Source organism: Ciconia boyciana, chromosome 5 (genome assembly GCF_034638445.1).
Source record: "Ciconia boyciana chromosome 5, ASM3463844v1, whole genome shotgun sequence".
Taxonomy (NCBI): domain Eukaryota; kingdom Metazoa; phylum Chordata; class Aves; order Ciconiiformes; family Ciconiidae; genus Ciconia; species Ciconia boyciana.
In genome coordinates, this window is record NC_132938.1 from 32,198,681 (window position 1) to 32,219,676 (window position 20,996).

Sequence of the window (20,996 nt, forward strand, 5' to 3'; positions counted from 1 at the left end):
CTCAAGGAGAGGGGAATATCCCAAAGGGTTTAAAACCCAACAAAACCCAAGGCAAAACCCCACCCTCCTCTCTGCCCCCAAATATAACCCTCCAAATTGCTCACATCCAGGTTCTGTTCGTGTTAACGTGCAGCTTTTAGGAAAACAGGCAAAGGAGGGAGAGAAAGGGAGCGAGCTCGTGCGACTCTTCCTAGCCACCTCACCCCACCTGCTGCTGCAGGAGTCCTGCCACCTCCCGGCACCGCAACTCCAGTGTGGACTTTTTCCTCTTGAGCCATTACAATACAGTAAAATCTATAAAAGCTCATTAAAACACTTATAGTTAACGCAGGTAGGAGTAAAAGCAACAAACATTTTTTGGCAAATTAACAATTGACATTACTGGCTCTCTTCACTGTTGCATAGACACTTCATTTCTAAGCTGCTACGTTGCTCAAAACTATATTTACTTAACATTGCTACTGAATTGCCAATCACTCCTAAAAGATCATCTGGATAAGGAGTGGACAGTAATCGGAGCAAGCCTTTTGCAACATCTGCTTAGGGTTTTTAACAAGGTTAGAGCTGAGGAAAATGCAGAACTGGCACATGGGAAGGATGGCTACTCCTGGTCCACAGGGGGGTCCCATTCTAGGTTGAACTGTATCCAGCATACTAAAATCCATTCTGCTTGCCTATCAGTGTACCAGACACATTTCAAGTTCGACTTCTGCTATCCTTTCAACCATTAACACACTCATTCACACTTTAATCTCTGTGCAAACCTTTCTCTGCTTATCTCAGTGAGAACACATTGAAGAGTACCAACTATTCCAGTGGATACACCAGTCCCTCAACGCACTACAAATAAAATGACATGGGTATGTACATAAAGCTAAGTATTTCACACGGGAATGATGAGCCTTCACCATATTTCATAATATATTTTGCATTTAAAGAATTTTGCTTCTCAGAAGCAATTCAAACCATCTAATAGTACAATTTTTTTTTTTTTTAATTTTTTGCACAGTCCTCCTATGTATTCCAGTCGAGGCCTACACTATAGACCTTACACAGACAGGAAGCAGCTTTAAAGTGTATGGTATGGCCACAGTCCTATAGTAATGCTCACAGTCAAGTTCTCTTGCTGTCATCTCTTCATGACATGACTTGCAGATGGTACACTAGTCCGGTCTGCCGTGGACGAGCCTCAGTTTTGGGTAATGTCTACGTTGCTGAGGTGTGGAGTGCATGGCTGTTCCTCAGTAGTCACCTGGATTTTACTTCCTTGCTCTCGAGACTCTGATGACTGAAAGAGTCTCGTATCTTAACGACTTCAGATGCACACAAGTGTCCAAAAGACTTGGTGTACCAGTCTGGCATGTGGCCCCTGATGCGTGGAGAAAAAGTAATGTTGAATTAGGTACCAGTAACTTTGCATGCATTTTCTTAGTCAGAAGCAAATACATATCTAGCTGGTTAAATGCCCAACTAGGAAATCTCCTTATTACTGTTTATTGCTCAGCTCAGCCTTACTAGTATATAGACTTGCTAAAAACCAAGTTTGCCGCAGTGAGGAAAAGTTATGAGAAGTTTTGTGAGAACTTGGTCCTCTTTACTAACTTAATATTAAAATTAACATGTCCTTGTATCCAAATACATCTGTCAGAGGAAGGGGTGGGATTATATACCAATAGCTATGGTGGAGCACATACTGGAGGCTTCTAATGCAACAAACCATACCTGCTGGTAGATATGCACTGAAGCCAATTTTCTGTGACATCTGAGAGACCTGTGTGCATGCCTTTGAGAAGTATGTACTACAACAAGCTAAAGCCTGTTGAACCATCTAAATATTGTGTTGACTACACTGAAACTATACAAGAAAAGTTACCACCACAAAAGGACAAAGTGGAAATTCATACCTTAAATCAATTCTGCACATGTAGGTAAGTTTAGATTTTCCTGACCCGCAGGGCTCAATCAGATACCTAGACAGGAGCACATTGACTCTAACACCTGCCACTGGAGCACGGTCATGGTCCACTGAGGTTGCTAGAAGCACACAAGCTCCTTTGGGGAAGTTTGTCCTCCATGTTCTAAGAAAAAAGAAAAAAAAAAAGTCTTATCTTTGACAAACAGTAATTCAAACATCTAATAAGACTTCAAATTATGCACAAATAGATATTTACCTATATAACTTACCTTATACAGAAAGTGTAGGCAAGGTTGCCGTATGTATAGGATAGAAACATCATTGCATATAAAAGTCTTACCTTAAGACTACGAAGTCCCTGGCTGGGTGAGGTGCCATGCTGTTCTGGACATACTGGTATATATCTGTCTGGCTATCCAAAGGTTCAATTACTTTTGAATCTATAAGATCTTCATCCCAAAGATGCTGCTCTTTAAGTAAACGATTTAAAACGTCCTCTGGTGTAGCTGGGATTTCAATAGTAGTTTTCCATAATCGGAGTGGGGGACCTTCACATACCTGGGGAAAATCAGCACAGAGTCCTCAGTTTTACTCTTCCTTACACTTTCTTTTCCTTTCTATTTTAGTGTTGGCTAAATACAGTAAATTAAATACACACACATATATGTATATATGGTACTAAGCTTGTCGTAAGCTCAGACTAAGGTTGTTTTCCTAACAGCCAAAGGCATCTGCACGCTGACTTCCAAATTATTTTTAAGTTACGGTTACCTTCTCCGGTATGGGCCACTATTAAATCGTGATGCTACAGAAAAATATCCTAATTTTCCAAGTTTATTTTCTAAGTATCTATCTTAAATCCCATTGAAATACTTCTCCCTGTGCTAGCTCTGAGCCGTGCAAGATTAGAGCCAAGAAACTTCTTTCCTACTGCCTGCACAGTGACAGTGCTTGGAGGCTTCACTCAGCCTGTCGAGGCTTTGCACATGTGAGTGAAGGCGTGTAAATACAATACAGAGAACATTCCTGGGCTGGATAAACAGAAGAACACAATTCAGTGCATGTTAGCTGACTACTGCTGAAAGACATGTTGTTTTTAGATGATGTGCAACTATGTCAAAAGATTAAGAATTTGGTTTTTTTTTTCTTAAATCTATCTGCAAAGTAAAGGTGTGCGTTGAACCTTCTGTAATATCCTATGTCAGAAGCCTGCTTATTGGAGAAGATGAGCTAAAAACCAGAGCTGTGGCGTGAGTCACAGGGTACATACCTTCTTGTAGGCCAGCTCTGCTTGCTCTGAGGTGGAGCAGCTGACCCAGCCTTTAAACTTCTCCTTCATCTCTTTGAGCAAGTCGTCCACGCAGTCCTGGAGGTAGCAGTGGTAGTCGGAGGGCTCGGCGGTGCTGCTGCCACCCCGGAGCTCCTCCAGGCTGAGGGGACGCAGGTCCTGCTCTGTGTATGAGTTCCGGCCCCTGCTCATTTCTTCGGGTATCTGAGGGGTAACAAGGGTGAAATCATCCTCTTGCAGCTCTCTCCCCAAATCACAGAGTTAGTCTAGCAGCTTGATAGCCACAGAAAGATGGGTACACTAGTTTTTTAAGTGTTGGGACGCATATGTGCCAGGTCAAGCTCTCAATGTGAATAAATGCCAAAATTAAGTTTGTGACTTTGATTTAACTCAAATTAGTCTCTCATTTATGGGGTGTCTTATTTTTTTTCTGTGGAGTATCCCTCTTTGCTACACAACTCAGATCCATTCCCACAGCACAGTTTATCCTGCAGACTGAAGGAAGGATGGACCAGTTGACAGCCACAAGAAAAGAGACAGTCATGTCTTCAGTTGAGGTCTCTGAAAAGGTTCGATGACAGTGTGAGGAAAAGCAGGACTCAAGACTTGTCTGGTTCTCCATCCGGGGCCCTAGAGGGAGTATGCTTTAGTTCCTACAGACCCGTCAACCTACGGTTTGACAGTGTCATGTTCCAGGACGCTTTTGTGGCCTAGTCTTGCTAACTCTTGGGAATTTAAGTATAAAACAAGCACTGAAATTCCTGGAAATAGCTTCTTGCTTTGTAATTAGAGCTGAAGTTCACAGACCCTCATGGCTGCGCAATAAAAGCTTGAAAACACATTTCAAATGCAGCTTGAATGTAACAAAAATGTCCCAAACCCCACGACTGCCTCATGACTTTTGAGCGCCAGTGCCAACAAAACAACTCTCTTTCTTCTGGCACCAATTCCAATTCATGTATGCACCCAGATCGGGATGCAAAGTTTTTTAAAAAGCTATTTATCATGTATTAAAATTTATTAAAATAAAGAGACATTCCTAGCTTTCCATTATACAGCAGATCTAAGCCATGTTGGCCAATATTCCACCCATCAGTTTTGCAAATAGGTGTTTTACCTGAAAGAGCTTCTTGCATTCAGCGATCATATGAGCTAGCCCTTGGGTTGCAGCTAGATTTTCATTTAGGTCTTTCTGATCGGGTTTTCCCAGGCTTGGTTTTCTTTGCATCACCCTTCACAGGGAAAAAGAGCACACACACACACACACACAAATCCAGTTATTTAATGCAGAGCAAGAGGGACGCTTGGTAAGAAAACAGTAGAATTCCCAAATCTGCTGGTGATTTAGAGCAGTGCTACCTGGGACCAAATCTTGGCATGGTGTTACCGACTTCTCTTGCTACTCTCTCTAAACTTTTTCTTTGGAATCCCCCTCATTTCTTCCTTCTTATGAACTTGCTTATATTTTAACAAATCTCTAACAAAAGGTAGGATCCCATAACCATTTTACACCCGGTGCCCTCTGAGGTGTCCGAAGTGATCACAACTGGTAGGGCCAATGCTAGACCGTGCCTGTTGCACATCGCCGCTAGCTGTGGTACGGGACCAGCAGCAATGAGCCCTGCTCCCCAGAGACATACCTTGGGGAAGAATTCTCTCTTTTGAGAGTGTTTAAGTGGAAGAGGGAAGGTGCTAAGCAGACAGCCAGGTTTGTTGGTGTCATCTGGTTTTCCTTCACTGCAGCTGTGACATCACTCAGGAAATAGAGAAGAATCTGGAGGACCTCCCTGTTCTCATCAGGTAAAAGCATAATGGCAGCCTTGATAGCCTGGAGACGCTGATCCTTTGGCACATCTGCATAATATTAGTAATTCTCTCATCAGCCCATTGATTTTCCACACACACAGCATGAATACATCCCAAAGCAAACTCCAGCTTCAAATATTTGACTCGAGTTTGAAGTGATTTCCTTCAGGATGCATACCATTCATAGGAAACATGAAGGAATTTTTTTTTAACCCACTAGTTTAACTACCCTCAGCTATTTCCTGCCTCACAAGAAATGCAAGCAAGAAAAAGTTGTGCCTAGGCCAGAGTTAATTTTAGATTTAATTTCAACAGCTACATGCTCCCGCAGATGCACTAAAATGACAGAAGCCTGGAGTCAGGCAGTGAACAAGCAAACAGTCCAGCCAATTTAGAAATTCTTTGGCTTTCAAAAAAATTCAAAACATGTATGCATTTTAGAATAACTGAATTAATTAAATAAATTGGCTAGCAAACCTTTTCAACAATGATGTCATAAAATATCAAGAAAGTGCTTTACCAAACACAGAGAGTTGCTTTATTGAGCAGATCATTCAAAGTCATGCGGTGGAAAAAGAAAGTCAACGCTGTGAAGCCCCATACCATTAAACAGCTCCTTGGTTACTAACAACAAACAGACGTTGGAAAAATTTGATGTGTGTCTTTATATAAGGCCCTCTCCTCCAAACTTGAAGGGAACAAAAAATGAAATAACCCAGAGCAGATCTGCATCTTATAAAGGGATTTCCAATAAGCCATCTCTGAAGACATCAGAGGCTGAGTCCTGGAGCATTTATATCATCATTAGCACCACACCGCCCTCAGTGCATGTATCATAACACACGTGGTGCTAATCAGGTATTTAATGGGCATTTTCTTTGGGCTTCAGCAACTTCGTAAGGCTAGCAGGTGAGTTTAGAAAGCAATTGTAAGCAAAAATCCAGTTTTCTACACTCTCCCCTCAATCAGCTCAAAGCACATTTAAGCCACAGTTCTGCAGACAATTCCAGTGCACAGCCTGGTGCATAACACCAAAGCAAAGGGAAATTTTGTCCCTTGCAGGGAAGCAAAATTTACAGCTGCTTTAAGGCTCTTTGCTTTACACAGAGAGAATACTTCCCGACCACTTCTGGGGATTCCTCAGACCTACCGCCTGCGAAAGGAAAGGAACAGATACTTCTGCAATGCTCTGTCAAACTTTTTCTGGCACTAAACCCACAAAGAGTTGCTGTTTAATATGCATGGAAGTGGAGAGTCTGATTAATTTTCTCCATAAACCTTCCTGGGAATCCAAACACACACAAAAAAAGTGTGCACTGAAATAACGGTATGTATGTTTTTATTTTAAACCGTCACCTCCACCTACGGAGCTCTGAAGGAAGTTCCTGTAACCTTTTTGTAACCATCACCATAAGGAAGGCACAAAATACAGCAAGGGCTCAAAGAAGGTGCTTTTGCAGTAAGTTCTGTTGTAGCTGTGCTACCATGGGAAAAATACATGGGGAAGGAGCTGGGGTGATGTTAGGGAGAGAAACCACAGGATCAGCAAGGTGCCTGTAGTGCATCAATCAGTTTGGACCCCCACGAATATTTCAAAAACTTTGGAGTTCTGGTCACCAAACATTAATTAATCTTTGGCCATTTTATAAAGTGAGAGTATTCCCAATGAAACAATGTTGAAGAAAACTTCTGAAAGACAACATGTTGTTTGGAAAGATCCAGCACAAAATTACCATCTGTACAGAACCCAATTTACCTAGCTCACAAAAAAAGAATGTCTCCCTTGCTGGAGTTGAACCTGCCATCTCAGAAAGATTAATTATTTCTTTTCACCTGCATTGATAAACTCTATTTTTGATGTGATTTATTCTAAGTACTTTCTGTTTATGGTACCTATCAGTAAAGTAGCTACAAGTCAGTAACAGAAAAGCAACAGAAAAGCTTTCAACTTAAAGGTTGTTTTCAAAAGTTGTGGTGAAGGATAGAAGAATATGAATTATAAGAAAATAGAAATTTTTTGGCAGCCTTGCTCTTACAAAAAAATCTCAGTAATTTAGTGGATTTCAATCCCCTTGAAAGCCCCAAACTCTGTTTGTGTAGTGTTTGCACAGCTCCTCTACCTAGCCACATCAGATGTGGCTTATTTTCAAACTGTAATGTCAAGTGTGCTCAAAGAAGAGAGGAAACTTTATATCAAGTGATGGAGGATTTATATTTGTTCCCAAACTACAGAGAAAGGTGAAATGAAAAGAAGTTGTACTATAAATCGTTATACAACAACAATCGTTATACAACGGAGCATCAAAAATCCATTCCTTATGAGGCAGCCTGAACTATAACGGCTGCTAGAGAAAGGCAAAGATCAACATATGCAACACGTGTAGTGCCCAGAGGAGCAGTATCAGAAAGTACCACCCTTGCTACACAAATGACCATTTGCCATCTGCCATAGAAATCTCACTACTTACACTGGTATATCTGTAAGAAGGTCTCAGAGAGTTTGTTGGTCATGAGAGGCTCAGGGAGATCACGGAAGAATTGCTTTAACATGTCTGCTACGTCGTAAGCAGACTGGCCTTCGTAGTTGACGCTGTCCGTTGAATTCTCATTCATTTGACGCAAAGCCTGAATTCTTGATTTGACTCCAGATTTCCTAAACAGTCCAACCTAAATATATACGGAAAGGTAAATACATTTACAAAGAGTCCAGCAAATTTGAAACATTAAGTATGCCCTTTAGCTTCTTACGTATGGGTTCTAATTTCATGGAAAGCTTTCCTTGCATTAATTATCTATTTTGTCCTGTTTTGAGTCTATTTTTTCAGCCTTTTTTCAGCAAAACCCACCTGATCCAGGCAGTGGTTGCGGAGGTACCGCATGGCTTGCTGAATGCTCTGTGGAAGAGGCTGCCCTGTGCGCTGGACATTGACTTGCAGCGGTACTCCAAACACATTTCGGTCTTTGTAATCTGGCACCTTTATCCTTTTCATGAATTTTGGTACTGCCCTATTTAAGCAAAGGGAATGACAAAATTAAATTAAACCTCTGTTGACCATTTATCTTCTGTATTTCCAGTAATTCAGAAAGTCAGTGAAAATAAGTGAAACACTTCAGTAATATGAAAAGTAGTGACAGTATAAATTAGCTAATCCACTCAGGTCTGGGAAGGGGGAGAAGACAGAAAACAGAGTTTCTCTAAGAGAAAGGCTTGATGTTCGGGGCAGTATGCTGCCTGTAAGTATTAATGTGGTGCTACTCCATCAATATTAGTAGGACAAAAGCTACAGGGTAAAACTGCAGGGGCCAGATTGAATTGCAAAAGAGTCAAAATAAATCCTGCGGTCAGTGACCCCTTATAACACTGCTTCTTTAGGTTTTGGGAAAGATGGGCATTTGAACAATGAGCTTTTGTATGTCAACTACTTGTTCTGCAAAGTCCTCAAACTGGGTCCACCACCCACCAGTGTGCATAACAGCAGGAAACTGATGTAATACATTTGAGTTTGTCAGCTAAAAACTTTAGCTCTATAAACAACCCCTTTGAGGGACCCCCCTCCTTGTCAGCCAGTGACTGTTGTTACCCCCACCTCCCACTCCAGTTTCAATGAGAGGCCTTTCCATCTGCTTATGACTCCAAGGAAGAAGTTACTAAATACAAAAGAATGATTTACCCCCAGGTCCTCAAGAGTATTGGTTTCATAAAGGGGAAAAAAAAGCCATTAAAATGGGAAAATATTGAGGTCATTTTCCTAAACAGGGAGAAAAGCTAATGTCCAGTGCAACAACTAATAGGACACAGTAGCACTGGAAAACAGGGAGACCTATTTAACACTTCAATATACAGTACAGCTATACAAACAGCGCATTAGATTTACAGCTGACTAATCTGTTACATAGTAAAACAGAACCAATTTGTATTGCCGTATAGTTAAGTTTAGGGCATTATTGATATATGTATGAATAATACTTGCTTTGTCAAAAAACATGCCAATGGAATGTGAAAAAACACATTGCGATCTCCACCGAGAATCTGAAGCATGCAGGGATAACTGGTCAATACTTATTTCTGTCTTTCAGAACAAACAACTTCTGTATTTAGAAAGGCTGACATAATAACAGCCTTTGAACAGGAGGTACTTTGATGCTGAAGCTAAATACTCTCTATGACTCCTGGGGAAGGGAGGAGGCTGGCCTGCGGTAGGGAGAAGAAAAATTTTATTGCGTCTTTTGCATCCTGAAGGTTACACAGGCTGTACTGCAGATACAATAATAAAAGAGCTTTCTATTTCATTCTTCTGACAAAAAACATTCAACTGGGTTACAAACACCTGGCCACAGCAGAAATTGCTGCCTACAAAAAACTCCATGGTTCTCCCAACCTTTCTTGCCCCCTCCCCTGCCGTCTTTTTTGCAAGCTAACTGGATTTATAGTGCTTTAAAGAGGGGAGATAGATTTTGGCTAATGAGACACTAGAACTAAAGGAAATTTACATTATTTCATTACATAATTATATAGAGAAACTAATGCAAATATTTAAGAATAACTGAAGAAAAGCAAGCCTATTAAGATCTGTTTAGGTTTGTGCCACTGCTCCCTAACTGCCTCAATAAACAACTAGTCGTTCTTTTGCTATGGATAGTGGACATCTTCCTGCTCAGAAAGCTGCCCTGTACTTCATTGCTTTTGTTCCCTCACGTGCCCCCTATAAACATACTTCTCAAGCCTAATAGGATTACACTTACATAACGGGTTAGTGATTTTAGCCCTGTCTTAGGAAACCACAAATCACTATCAGCACAGGCTGGAGGAAGAAGTGCAAATACAGAGAAAGAGGGACAGAGGGATTCATTGCATCTTTCCAAAAGTTGCTTAGGAGGAGCACAACTGTTGTGCTCATATAGTCGGCCTGTCTACACATGGCACTGTGCCCTTACCAGCTGAAACCGTGCTTGTTGGAAGGCGTGTACTTCTCCAGAAGAGCAGTCAGCTTCAGGAGAGAGTACTTCTGCAGCAGGTTCATCTGTGCCACGGACTGGCAGTTGATCTGCAGCGACGCCGAGCTGAGGCTGGGCCGGTGGGAGCTCTGGAAGCTGTGCCACCTCAGCCTGTGCCTGCAGAGAAGACGGGGGACAGAGCAAGGACCGGTCACTGACATGTCTCTGCAAGACACGTGCAGGAATTACCACAAACGTCCTGCTGAGCTCCCTGCCCTTGGCAGCCGCTGCCTTCTGAGATTTCACAGGCATCAGCCGGCAGCGTCTCTGCCTCACCCGGTGCGATGCAGCACGTGCAGGTGCTTCAGACGGGAACGTGCGCTCTGAGCTGACCCACAGCTCAGTGTTAACTACACGGTCTTGCCCTGTCAGATATCCTCCGAGAGCTCCAACACCCTTTTTCAGAAGCCCTTTCAGTCTTAAGGCAGTTGGGAATCAAAAAACTCCATTAAGAAAAAACGGTCCAAATTTTTAAGGCACATCAAATGGGAACTAAGCACTTCTAAAAGTCCCATTAGGTTTATACAAGCAGCTGTAGGCGACTAAATGACAGCAGAAACCAGGCTCTAAATGATTTGCACCAGTTTTAAAGGAAAACTGGAAACAAAGCTAGAAAGAATTCAACTCCTTGCTCTACTCACAATACAAAACACAGTCATCCATCCCATGGTAAAACTCCCAGCAGAAACTGGGAGGCCACTGGAACTCTCCCAGTCCCCCACTGTGCTACAGCGATCAAGAGAAAGTAAACAAACCTCATTTTCCCTGCAGATTTAATGCCCTAGCATGCTATTAAGAAACAGCCTGCTACTGAAAAGTGCAATTTTTTGAAACAGTCTAAAAGTCAAGGCTTTTACTACACGCTGACACAAACCAGACCATACTTACACTGGTTCTCCTAGCCAAATTAAAAAGTGAATAATTCTACTTGAGATCCTTCTCCCTCACACATGCCATTTCAGCCTGAAGAATTATCATCCCCCAAAACTGCCTTACCACTGCTCCTAATGCTGACTTACTGAGTGGGCTGTTTTTCAATGACGAGTCAGGCTGAACGTACAAACATGCAGCTACGAAGTGTGGGAACCACTTGTCTAAAAGTCTTGCACAAGTACTTCCCTTGCCTATAATTGTTTTGGGAAGCGATGGGAACAGCACGTGTGCGCTTGAATGGCCACAACTTCTATTGCACCTTAACTGAGTGTGGTGCAGCTACTATAGAGACGCTCGGGTTGGAGGGGACCTCACTGGGGCCACCCCAAGTCCCATCACTGGGGCCATCCCAAGTCCCAGCGCTCGTGATCTCACCTGCTGGACCGCGTCAACGATGCGCCCACCCCAGAGTCCCTCCTGTCCTGCATCCCTGCGGGCTCTTCTGTTTCGTTCAGCGAATTCCCTGTACTGTCAAGGTCACTCGGTGTTGTTCGATCGTTATCTACATCGAGGTGGATCTGCTTTGGAGAGGAAGGACACGGGGAGATGGAGTCGAGCGCTGAGTCGGAGTCCCCTTCGTCTGAGAACTTCTCTGACCACTGGTTTACTATTCTCTGCATCCCTTTGACATGGTACAGGATGTCGTCTAGTTCTGGGAATATGTCTTCATTTTCGAGGTCAGCCAGGTCGCTCGTACTGGAATACAGGATCGAGCCCGGCACGTTGTCGTAAATACTCAGGCGGCTGCTCACTGAGCTGGAGGAGTTGCGCCTTTTCCCCATGCCCAGCTCTTTGGAGCTGTCACTGCTGTTTTCCCTCCGGAGGGTGAGATGGCCATGTCCGTGGAAACTCCCTGTCCTCCAGTTCACAGAGGTGTTGCTTTCTGTTGGGGAGAAGTTGCCGTTGGAGAGTGCTTTGGGAAAAGTGCCGGGCTTATGATCTTCGGGGATAAAGAACACGGTGTCTTCTGCAAAGCTTCCCCGGTTCTTGAAGTTCTGCTCCATCACGTCGCTGAACGTTGACTGGTTGAAGGGGTCGAAGCCTTCCAGGTACATGCCCACCCTTTTATTGTATGCACTGAGGCTGCGTGTTCGCGTGACGGGACTGGGTGTGCTGACGGCACTGCTCGTCTCAGACTGACTACTGCTGCTGCTGGTCTGAGTGGAATTGGAGACGCTCCTCTTTCGTACCATGGGGAGGCTGATGTGATTGCCGTTGAGGGCAGAAATCTCCACGCAGTTAAGTTGTTTCAGTTTATCTTCATCCATGCCCTCCTGCAGGATGGGCCCACTAATAATAAGGCCAAGCTTCGAAGGAGCTTTGCTCTTGCCATGGTGAGAGCTCTTGATTTTCAGGCTCTCCATTCTCTTGAGCAGGCTCTTTGTTTTGGACTTGGTGTTCTTCTCATTGGCTTTCGTGTTGAAGCTGAAGCTATTCAGCTCCCTGGGAGAGGGCAGGCTGCTGAATGAGTCATCATTTGCTACGAAATTGCTCGATGAACAAACGCTCACGACTGAGTTTGTCCTGGTGGTAGATGCCTCGCTCTGCAGGGTTGGTTGGTGGCTGCTGGTGCTGCTGATGCTCAGAATAGAAGCCACCTCCTGGCGTTCGCTGAGGTCTGTTAGCACACTCTCACGGCTTGCCGCGTTAGTAAGGTGAGGAGCTTCCGGGGAGGGGGTATTCAAGTCCGGTTTTGGAGGGAACACATCGAACTCTTCAAGCCTCGACCACCTCTTGCTGTCCCTCTGAAAAGTCCATTTGCCACTTATTGCACAAGGTTCATCTTCATCCGAATCTTCGCTCTGCAAAGGAGAAGAACCCTGAAAGTACTGCTTGCAAACTGCCCAAACAGCAAAGGCGGTTGCATTTAAATACAATGCCCACTAAACTGCTTTAAGCATGACCTTGTTCTCACTGAATTTAAAGTGAAAACAGTCTTTTACTTCAGGGAGAGGAAGATTAGGCCATAAAGCCCATCACAGGAAAAGATAACATGGGACAGGCAATATATTTTAACAGTTTTTAAATACAAAAGGTCTACGTTTTGTAAAAAGAAACAAATAATACAATCTGCTTTAAATTGCTCTTTTCTAAAAACCCTAGTATCCATAGACTTTTAATTAATTGGTCACAGTGGATAGCCCTCAGATCAATGGAAATTCCTGGCATGCATAAAATTTTAAACTGGAGTCAGTCAGGGGTTGGGGTCCCTCTGGACACTCTCCAAAGTTACACTCTGTTGATAGTGGCTGTGTGTTTATACTCCTCTTTGCAATTACGAGATGTTTCTCATACATTCTGAATTGTAGCGGCTTAATTCCTCACCCATTTGAGAGAAGTCGGAACGGTCTCCTCGCTGTGACTAATGAGATAGCCAAAGCAGCTCTTGCACTGCAAGAGTGTGATGCCTCCAGGCTCTTACCTGGTCCACTCTTCCTCCCACAGGCTAGCAGCTAACATTTTAAGAATGTCCTGTGAAGTTTCTACTTCAGTCTCGCTTCAGGCAAACTTTAACGCTCATAGATAGCGAGCGGCAAGAGCTCACTGACAGTATAGCACGTAAGTAAATTGTGAATAACATCTCCACTGATGATGTTTGATGTATGAGTAATGCCTGAGGGCACAATTACACATACATCACTTACGCCTACAATCTTTTCATCTAAATACTGAAAGTGAATGATCCTGGGACTGACATATTTGGTCTTCTAAATATCTGGAAAATTTCATGTTGGAAGAATAAAACCAATGAAGATATTTTAATACGACACCATGAAGCCACAAAATGACCTTTGGTGTTCAGAGTAGGAAACACTAATTGCCACCCAGCTCCATGAGTTTCACTTAATTTGTTTAGATTGCTTTAATTTAAAAACAAACACACATGCATGCCCCAAACTGTAACTATTTGTGTGCCAGGAACACAAACATTTATTCTCTGAAAAACAAGTAAATTATTCATATTTCAAATATTTTATTTATGCATACTTTAGCTCCTGATCCTCTCCTAGTTTTTTGGGTTGGTTTTTTTTTTTATAGCACTTTTCGTCAGCTCAGGAAAATAAGTGAAACACCATATTTATTTTTCATAACCAAATACACGAGACACAGAGCAAGCATCATTTGCTTTGTTTCCCAGCTACTACAAAGTACTTCTGGCCATGACTCAGATGAAAACCTAAGAGGACTGGCTTGATTATTTCAAGTTTTCAGGAGGAAAAAAGTCATCTGAAACTGCCAAGGCATAATAATGATGGTTCGGTGGTGAATGTGGTTTGACTGGAAAAAAAGGAGCAGTAAAGTGATCTTAATTTGCAAAGAAGTCAATGCAAACATAAGGCAACATGTTTCTATCAGCACAATTTTTCCCTGGTGTTAAAAAGCTTTAAAGGCTAAGTATTGATTTTAATGAAGTCAACAACAAAAGGGAATAGGATCCAAGTCCATCCGCCGGAACATGAGTGGTGAATGAAAATCAAGAAGGACTAAAACAAAAGGTAATGTCCAGACTCCGGAAGATCTGGGGTTTGGACCTTAAGTCGGGTCTGGTCTGACCTCTAACAGCAATACTGATCATTCCAGTGTTAACAAGGTTCAGGAACAAGGAGGAGAAATCTTCTGGAGGTCATAAATGGCAATCCATCTGTCTACCCCTACTTTTAGAGAGTTCCTACATATGCTGCCTTCGAGTGTTATCTTCTGGAGCTTGGATGCTGTTTCCAACATACCACAAACAGATAGGGAAAGAGGGGATTAATTCCTGGTAAACAACCTCAGAGCATTTGTATGCATTCTTGTTAAGGGTAGGGCAGCATTGTATTGCCTCACTTCAGTCATCTTTATCTGCAGTTGTCATATCCCAGAGGACAGTATCAACTACTGATCCCTCCTAGGACACACACATAGTTTTAAGACAGCTATTGAGTGGTACCTTACTAGCAAACCCCAGCAACTCAGCTTTCGGTCGGTATTACCTTACTGAAATTACAGTAGGTGCTCTCTTATTTCTCACCACGCTCCACAGGGATCTTGAAGATTCAGGAAACACTTTTAATTCCTGCTGAGCTCCCTGGAAACATGCAAGCTTTCTAAAAAGGTAGCTGATGTGTTCTGTAAATATATTGCTTTAATTTTGAGCTATGTAATTAAAAAACAAGGAAACAATGTGCCCAACCCTACAAAGGACTGGCTCTTTCCTTTGCAGGCCAAGCACAGCCTAACTGATCCTGTCTACATCATAATAAATAATACAATTCTAATGTGATGGCAAAGAACCAAAACTGTCAAGATGATGCCAAGGATGATGTTCTAACATTCAGGTCAGCTCATTGTGGCTGGTCAGGATCTCATCCATCAAGCGTACTCTTTCCAATCCTGCCTGAGTGCAGGTAATATGCTACAACATGGACAAGCTCACTGGCAGGCAGCGAAGCCCAGTGCCTTTCAGACTGGGAGCAGCATCCCGGGGAAGAGTTTGCTAGATGAATAACCTTCACCCACGGCCAAGCCCTGCAGTTTTCACTCAGTGAGAACACAAAATGAAATGTAAGCAGAGTTTTGACTGTGTGTCCTTGCCAGGTTCTACTCAGGTGTTATCCTAGACTGCAGCTAAGCAACCTGCTAGATGGTTTTTTTTCAGTTTTATTAATGTACAATGCTGTAACAGAAGACGTTAAAGGAACTTACCCTTTTCCTGTGGGGACTAATTTCTAGCTTCATCACTGCACATTTGTTTAAAGTATTTAAGCGCCTGCAAAGCAAAGGAAACCATATTAAGAGAACACTCCAGTGTTTTGACACAGGCTACTCCAGTTCAAAAGCTTTTGTGAAGGCTGTCCCCGAACTGCTTTGCATACAAATAGCCACAAGCAGAGTTTCAATTAGAGCCCTAATTATACTTAACCATTAACCCATTACATTTGGCTGTATTCTAACTTCAGAGGGAGGGATGGATGACTATTTGTCACAATTACCTGAATCAAAGTAAAGAGAAGTGAACAGAAACTTAGACTAAATTGAGAAGTGCATTATATCCATTGAATTGTAATAATTACATTTGTTTAAATAGCAGACATCTGAACCCTGAAACAATCAATCTCAACAGACTGAAAATAACGGCAAAGGCTTCTTATTTGACACTGTGTACATCTGCCCGTGTGAAAAAAGCATGCTGCTTTAAAATTGTACTTTATAAGCTAAAACCTCCCAGAGGAAAACTTATTTTCCACTTATTAGGTGTCTACTTTGTTTGTGAACAATGATTATTTTCAATACAGTCCTGGGACAAGACAACTCACTAGTTTAAAAAACAAACAAAACACAGACCGGATTTTTCCTTCCTAAACTGAGAGTTTCTTTTATACATAAAAAATGTTGTTCTGAAGGACTAAAATTTAAACAAAAATAAATTGCTGCAGCAACAATAGTTAACCAGCCTCCTTCTGAAATGTGATAGCAGTCTGGATGCATACCTTGAAGTACTGTATGAATGTATATAAGCATCCCCCTATTCCCCGATGAGCTAATGATCTGGTAGGTATCCTTACAACAACAAAAAAAATATTTCTTCTCCCCTCTTCCCCTAGAAGCTCAGTGTGCAGGGCTGAGCACAAACAGCTTAAAGCAGAGCAAAACTTGGCACTGTTTTAAACACACAGCTCCATGGCACTTTAGGCACAGCTAAGTGCAGGCTGCTGTGGTCTCCTGCCCTTCTCCCAGCCCTCGCCTCCCCAGAAACTGCTCCAGGGACATGGCTCAGCTAAAATCTGCACTGGCAAAGCACGGTTAGAGAAATGCTGGTGCTATGGCAAGGCAAAGGGCAGGAAGGGGTTGGGTGTGCTGCAGAAGGCAGAAAAGCTGAAGCAGCAGCTTCACGGAGGTGATGGTTTGGTCCCTTGTGTTAATACCTCCACTCATGAGGCTGTACTGTGGGTTGGATGAGGAGACTAACCGAGCTGAAAACTAATCTTTCAATACTTTGTTGGGTTGAATTTCTGCCAGGTCAGTTCCCTGAGCTGCGTGAAGGGTAGTGTGTGCAGGGGGGAGGCAGAGGAGCAGAGCCGCCCCTTTCCTTCAGCCAGACTGCAGCCCAAATTCAACAGGAACAAAACTGACCTTTAAAAAGCCTAATTCATTCTGAAGGAAGTTGTATAATTTTCACATAAGTCGTTTGAGCAAAGTGTAAAGAAGAACCTGTATCAGCAGCTTTGAAAAACTAAAAAAAAAAGGAAATGCTGACTTGTCCTGTTGCTTCAGATTAGTCTTTTCAGATTCATGAAACTTGTAACTTGAATCTAGAAAATGTGTGCACAGGAAGAATTACTAGTTTCCTCTCTTTCCCCTCGCCTTTTATGCACAGGATTGGTTGCAGATGGTATTTACACAGGACTTGATCCTGAGGCCATCAAAGAAAATGGAAAAGCTCCTACTGGTGCTTTTGCTGCAGTCATGAAGTAAAAAAAAGGCAGTTTGATCTATAATTAGACCCAGCCACAACACAGCAGAGAAGAAGAGAAACAGGAAGAATTGCCATGGGTCAAATAGTAGGGCAGTGGCAGGTTAGAAAAGTTATCCAGATCTCTCTATTTTCATCTTTGCTCTGACTTTAAAAGGCAGAAGGCTCAGTCCTGCTGGCTGCAGCTGGTGGGTACATGAACAAGTCCAGTGAATTTCAGAGGAACTGTATTTACAGCATGGGTGAAGGGTGAATGTCCCATCTACGCGCAACACAACAAAACTGGTATTTTGGTTTTTAAGAGGCCACACAGCAGCAAAAAGCTGCCTTCCTCTCTCTGCTATAAAAACATCCTCCTCTCAAACTCCTGGACCTCAAGACCAGGGAATATTAAACTGGTTTCAGTTCTATATTGTGTAATAATTTACAAATTTCACAGTGTTGCAACCTTTGACTTATGCAGAGAGAAGTTCTCACCGAATTGCTGTATCAGGCTTTATCTAGCTCCAGACTGCCTGACCTCTAATAAAGACGATCTCTGATTTCACAAAGATTACATCCCTAGACTTTTCTCCTACTCAAATTAAAACCCTGAAATAGGTAGAAAAGGGTAGAGCAAAGACCTCTGTTTCCACAGAGGGTGTTTAAGAAAAAAAAAATCTCTCAGCGCACACCTCACAAAAATGAGTATGAAGGCAAGATAAGGTAACCCCCAATAAGCGAGGTTAAATACAATAGCAGCGAGGCAAATAAAGGCTCTGTTACACATTTGACATGATTTCATCACAAAACCAGTTTCCCTTTTAAAACCTAAATGCTCTGCAGTGATTGCCTCAGGTCTGCAACTTTCATTATATACATCGCACATCATGCTTTAACTTCTGCTCAAGTTCAGCAGTGCCCAGTTCCTTGAGCTACAGGACGCTGAAAACACAGTACAACATGCAAAACTCCCTTCCAAACACATTATTGAACCTGCAAAGCTAAGCTTACAAAGTTTAGGCTTTGCCAGGATGAGAGTTACCTATACAACTGTCATTAACCTTCACATATGCTTTGCAATACTTTTAAAGCATATAAGCACACATCCATTTTCTACAGATCCTCTCATCAAATCGATGCTTGTTAATGAACCACAATTTTCTGTTCTGGCTCTGGACCTGCTCCTTTGGTAATTCCATTCCCAGGTATAAATTCAACTTACCATTTCCCTACTGACAGTCAGCAGATCTGCCTCATTCTTTAGCTCCGTCTTATTCTGCCCAAACCTGTCTCAGCGACCCCTTCGCGAGGACAAGATGGGAGATGGAGGGATGGGGCAGGACTGCTGCAGACAGCAGTTACATCTGCTTTCACCATCTGGCTATCTCAGTCTCAATTTCTACAATGTCTCCTACCCCGGCCACTTTCTAGATGACTGTTTGGATGACAAGATAATATTCCTTCCAATCATTTAGATAAATGCCTTTGAGTCAGCCCTCTATACATCTTCACATCCAGATGGTATCTTACTCCTGTGGAGTGTTACATCTCCAAGACGTTGCTTTTCCTCACCCTCCATGCACTCCTACCCAGGCTCTCACCCTCCTTCACCCCAGCTCTGCAAAACCCTTCTTCCTGAGGGTGACCAATGCAACAGGACCTGCCTCTCATCCCAGCCCCTGAGTCGAGACTGGCCCGTATCAGCCCTGAGTGGCCATTACTCTGGAAGCCTGAACCTGCCGCACCCAAACCATGAGGCACTGGAGCTTCTCTCAGAAATGAGCAAGGGATGCATTTTTCCTAGTCTTCTCCTCAGAAATGGCCAAACTAGCTTAGCCTGAACTCCTTTTAAGAAAGGCAGCCTGAACAAGACATTCACTAGGAAAAACTGCAGTGTGAACAGCTAAATTCAGCTAATTTATAAATTAAAATATGGGCTCACAATGTGAAGTCTTTGTTAATCTAGATACCAGTCAGTTCCACGTTGGCTGTAACCCCAGGAGAAGTTGGCCATAACCCACGTTGGCTATAACCCCAGGTAATTCATTCTGCTCTCATTAGCAGGAGAACATTCTCACCCCATGCACCCAAGAACAGTGGTAGCAACGCAGAATATTAGATTTACGCATTTTAAATGACAATTTTCAATCTGAGTAACTGTATGATCTAGCTTTAAAGTTTGAAATATTTTCTTGATGGATATAAATTCTTAATTCCTTCTTATAGGGCAAATTCCAACTCCATTGTACCTGTAACTGATGATAGAAGGGCTTTCTTGTCTCACTGCAGTGGACAGCCTCTACGCTGGCTCCTGGGGTTCATCTGCACATTCTAACCGGCAAAGGCGGCCAGCTCTCTACAAACCAAATGCTATGAGCAGTGAATGCTGCTCATGCAAATCCACTACAATCAATTTCTTGGATGAGAAGTCCTGATGGTAAAAGATTTAAGAAACCTCTTGCGTATATAGTGTGGCAGTTTTCTAGCTATGCGTAAGGAGATTAAATAGAATTTCCATCATGGCTTGCTATGGATTTTGTACTTAGCAACAACCTTTAGGATAAGTGTGTTTCAGTACTTAGTTTCATCAGCACATGATGCAGCCAGTTAGTTATCCTCTGGAGATAAATTCCCAGTCATTAATCTACATAAAGTCTTATGAAACCAAGGCCAGCAGTGCTTTGCACAGTCACTACATGAAGCATCCTAGCAAATTAGAGTCAACACTTTGACACTTTTAACCCTACATTTCATGATAAGATCACTAAATGACATTTCTTAACCATCTATCGTCTACTGTTACCAAGTGCCATATGCTGTCTCTGTAATTCAAGTCTCAACACACTTTTCACTTAAAATTTTTCATGAAAATCCTTAATGGGGTGGCTATTGATACCTTTTCCATTTAGAAAGGAATTTGGCAAAACATTTACTAATAAGCTGTTTTTAAAGTTACACTAGTTTTCCTGCTTCCATTAGTAAGATATTAAATGATAATTTACAATACTGTTCAGATGTAAACTATCATTTAAAATGCTTAAAACTTAAAAAAATCCCTGTCACTGTGATTTCTACAGTCTTTTTAAAAATTGTTTCTTCACATGCAGTAATTAGAACAAGGTAATTAGAACTGCTGGCAGAACATTGGTTGTTACACACAAAAGCAGATTCTCAGTGTTACCATCCACTGCATACAGTGTTCATTTAGCTCTGTGCTGAAAATGCAAATAATTCCAAAACTATTCTGATTTTCAGTCAAGAAACAGTCATAGACTTAAGGTTGTGAAGCAGCTCTAAGTCTTTTACTGAGTAAAACCCTTTACTGTTTACACACTGACCATGGCATGAGTCAAAATAAACCCAGGCTTCAGGCAGAAATGCAGCATTCCAAATGATGTGCTTTCTCCATGTTTTTTAATGAGCTTTACAAAATTAAACAAGCAGATGTGGAAAAGAAAATCTAAAGGTGGATATGTTGTGATAATGCACTGCTTTTGTCTAACACAAATGGTAAAGGGACAAATTCAGACATCTGAGATGATTAACTGAACTACTTCAGTTTTATTCTGAGGTGGGATCTGAACACTTCTGGAGAAACGTTAGCTTCAGTTTTAAAGTTATCT

At 42.3% G+C, this 20,996-nt stretch overlaps 1 protein-coding gene across 7 annotated transcripts in view; it reads right to left on the reverse strand.

Moving 5' to 3' along the window:
- Positions 1–921: 921 nt before the first annotated feature.
- Positions 922–20,996, reverse strand: part of DLC1 (DLC1 Rho GTPase activating protein) — a 237,199-nt gene continuing 217,124 nt past the window's right edge. For all 7 annotated transcript variants that reach the window (XM_072861421.1, XM_072861422.1, XM_072861420.1 and 4 more), the window contains 11 exons: positions 15,624–15,687; positions 11,313–12,739; positions 9,945–10,121; positions 7,856–8,015; positions 7,478–7,676; positions 4,844–5,057; positions 4,321–4,435; positions 3,186–3,407; positions 2,256–2,473; positions 1,905–2,078; positions 922–1,369 (listed from right to left, as the gene is read on the reverse strand). In XM_072861421.1, the coding sequence (XP_072717522.1) occupies positions 1,249–1,369; positions 1,905–2,078; positions 2,256–2,473; positions 3,186–3,407; positions 4,321–4,435; positions 4,844–5,057; positions 7,478–7,676; positions 7,856–8,015; positions 9,945–10,121; positions 11,313–12,739; positions 15,624–15,687 (3,091 nt within the window). In that variant the 3' untranslated portion in view covers positions 922–1,248. The remainder of the gene's footprint in view (positions 1,370–1,904; positions 2,079–2,255; positions 2,474–3,185; positions 3,408–4,320; positions 4,436–4,843; positions 5,058–7,477; positions 7,677–7,855; positions 8,016–9,944; positions 10,122–11,312; positions 12,740–15,623; positions 15,688–20,996) is intronic.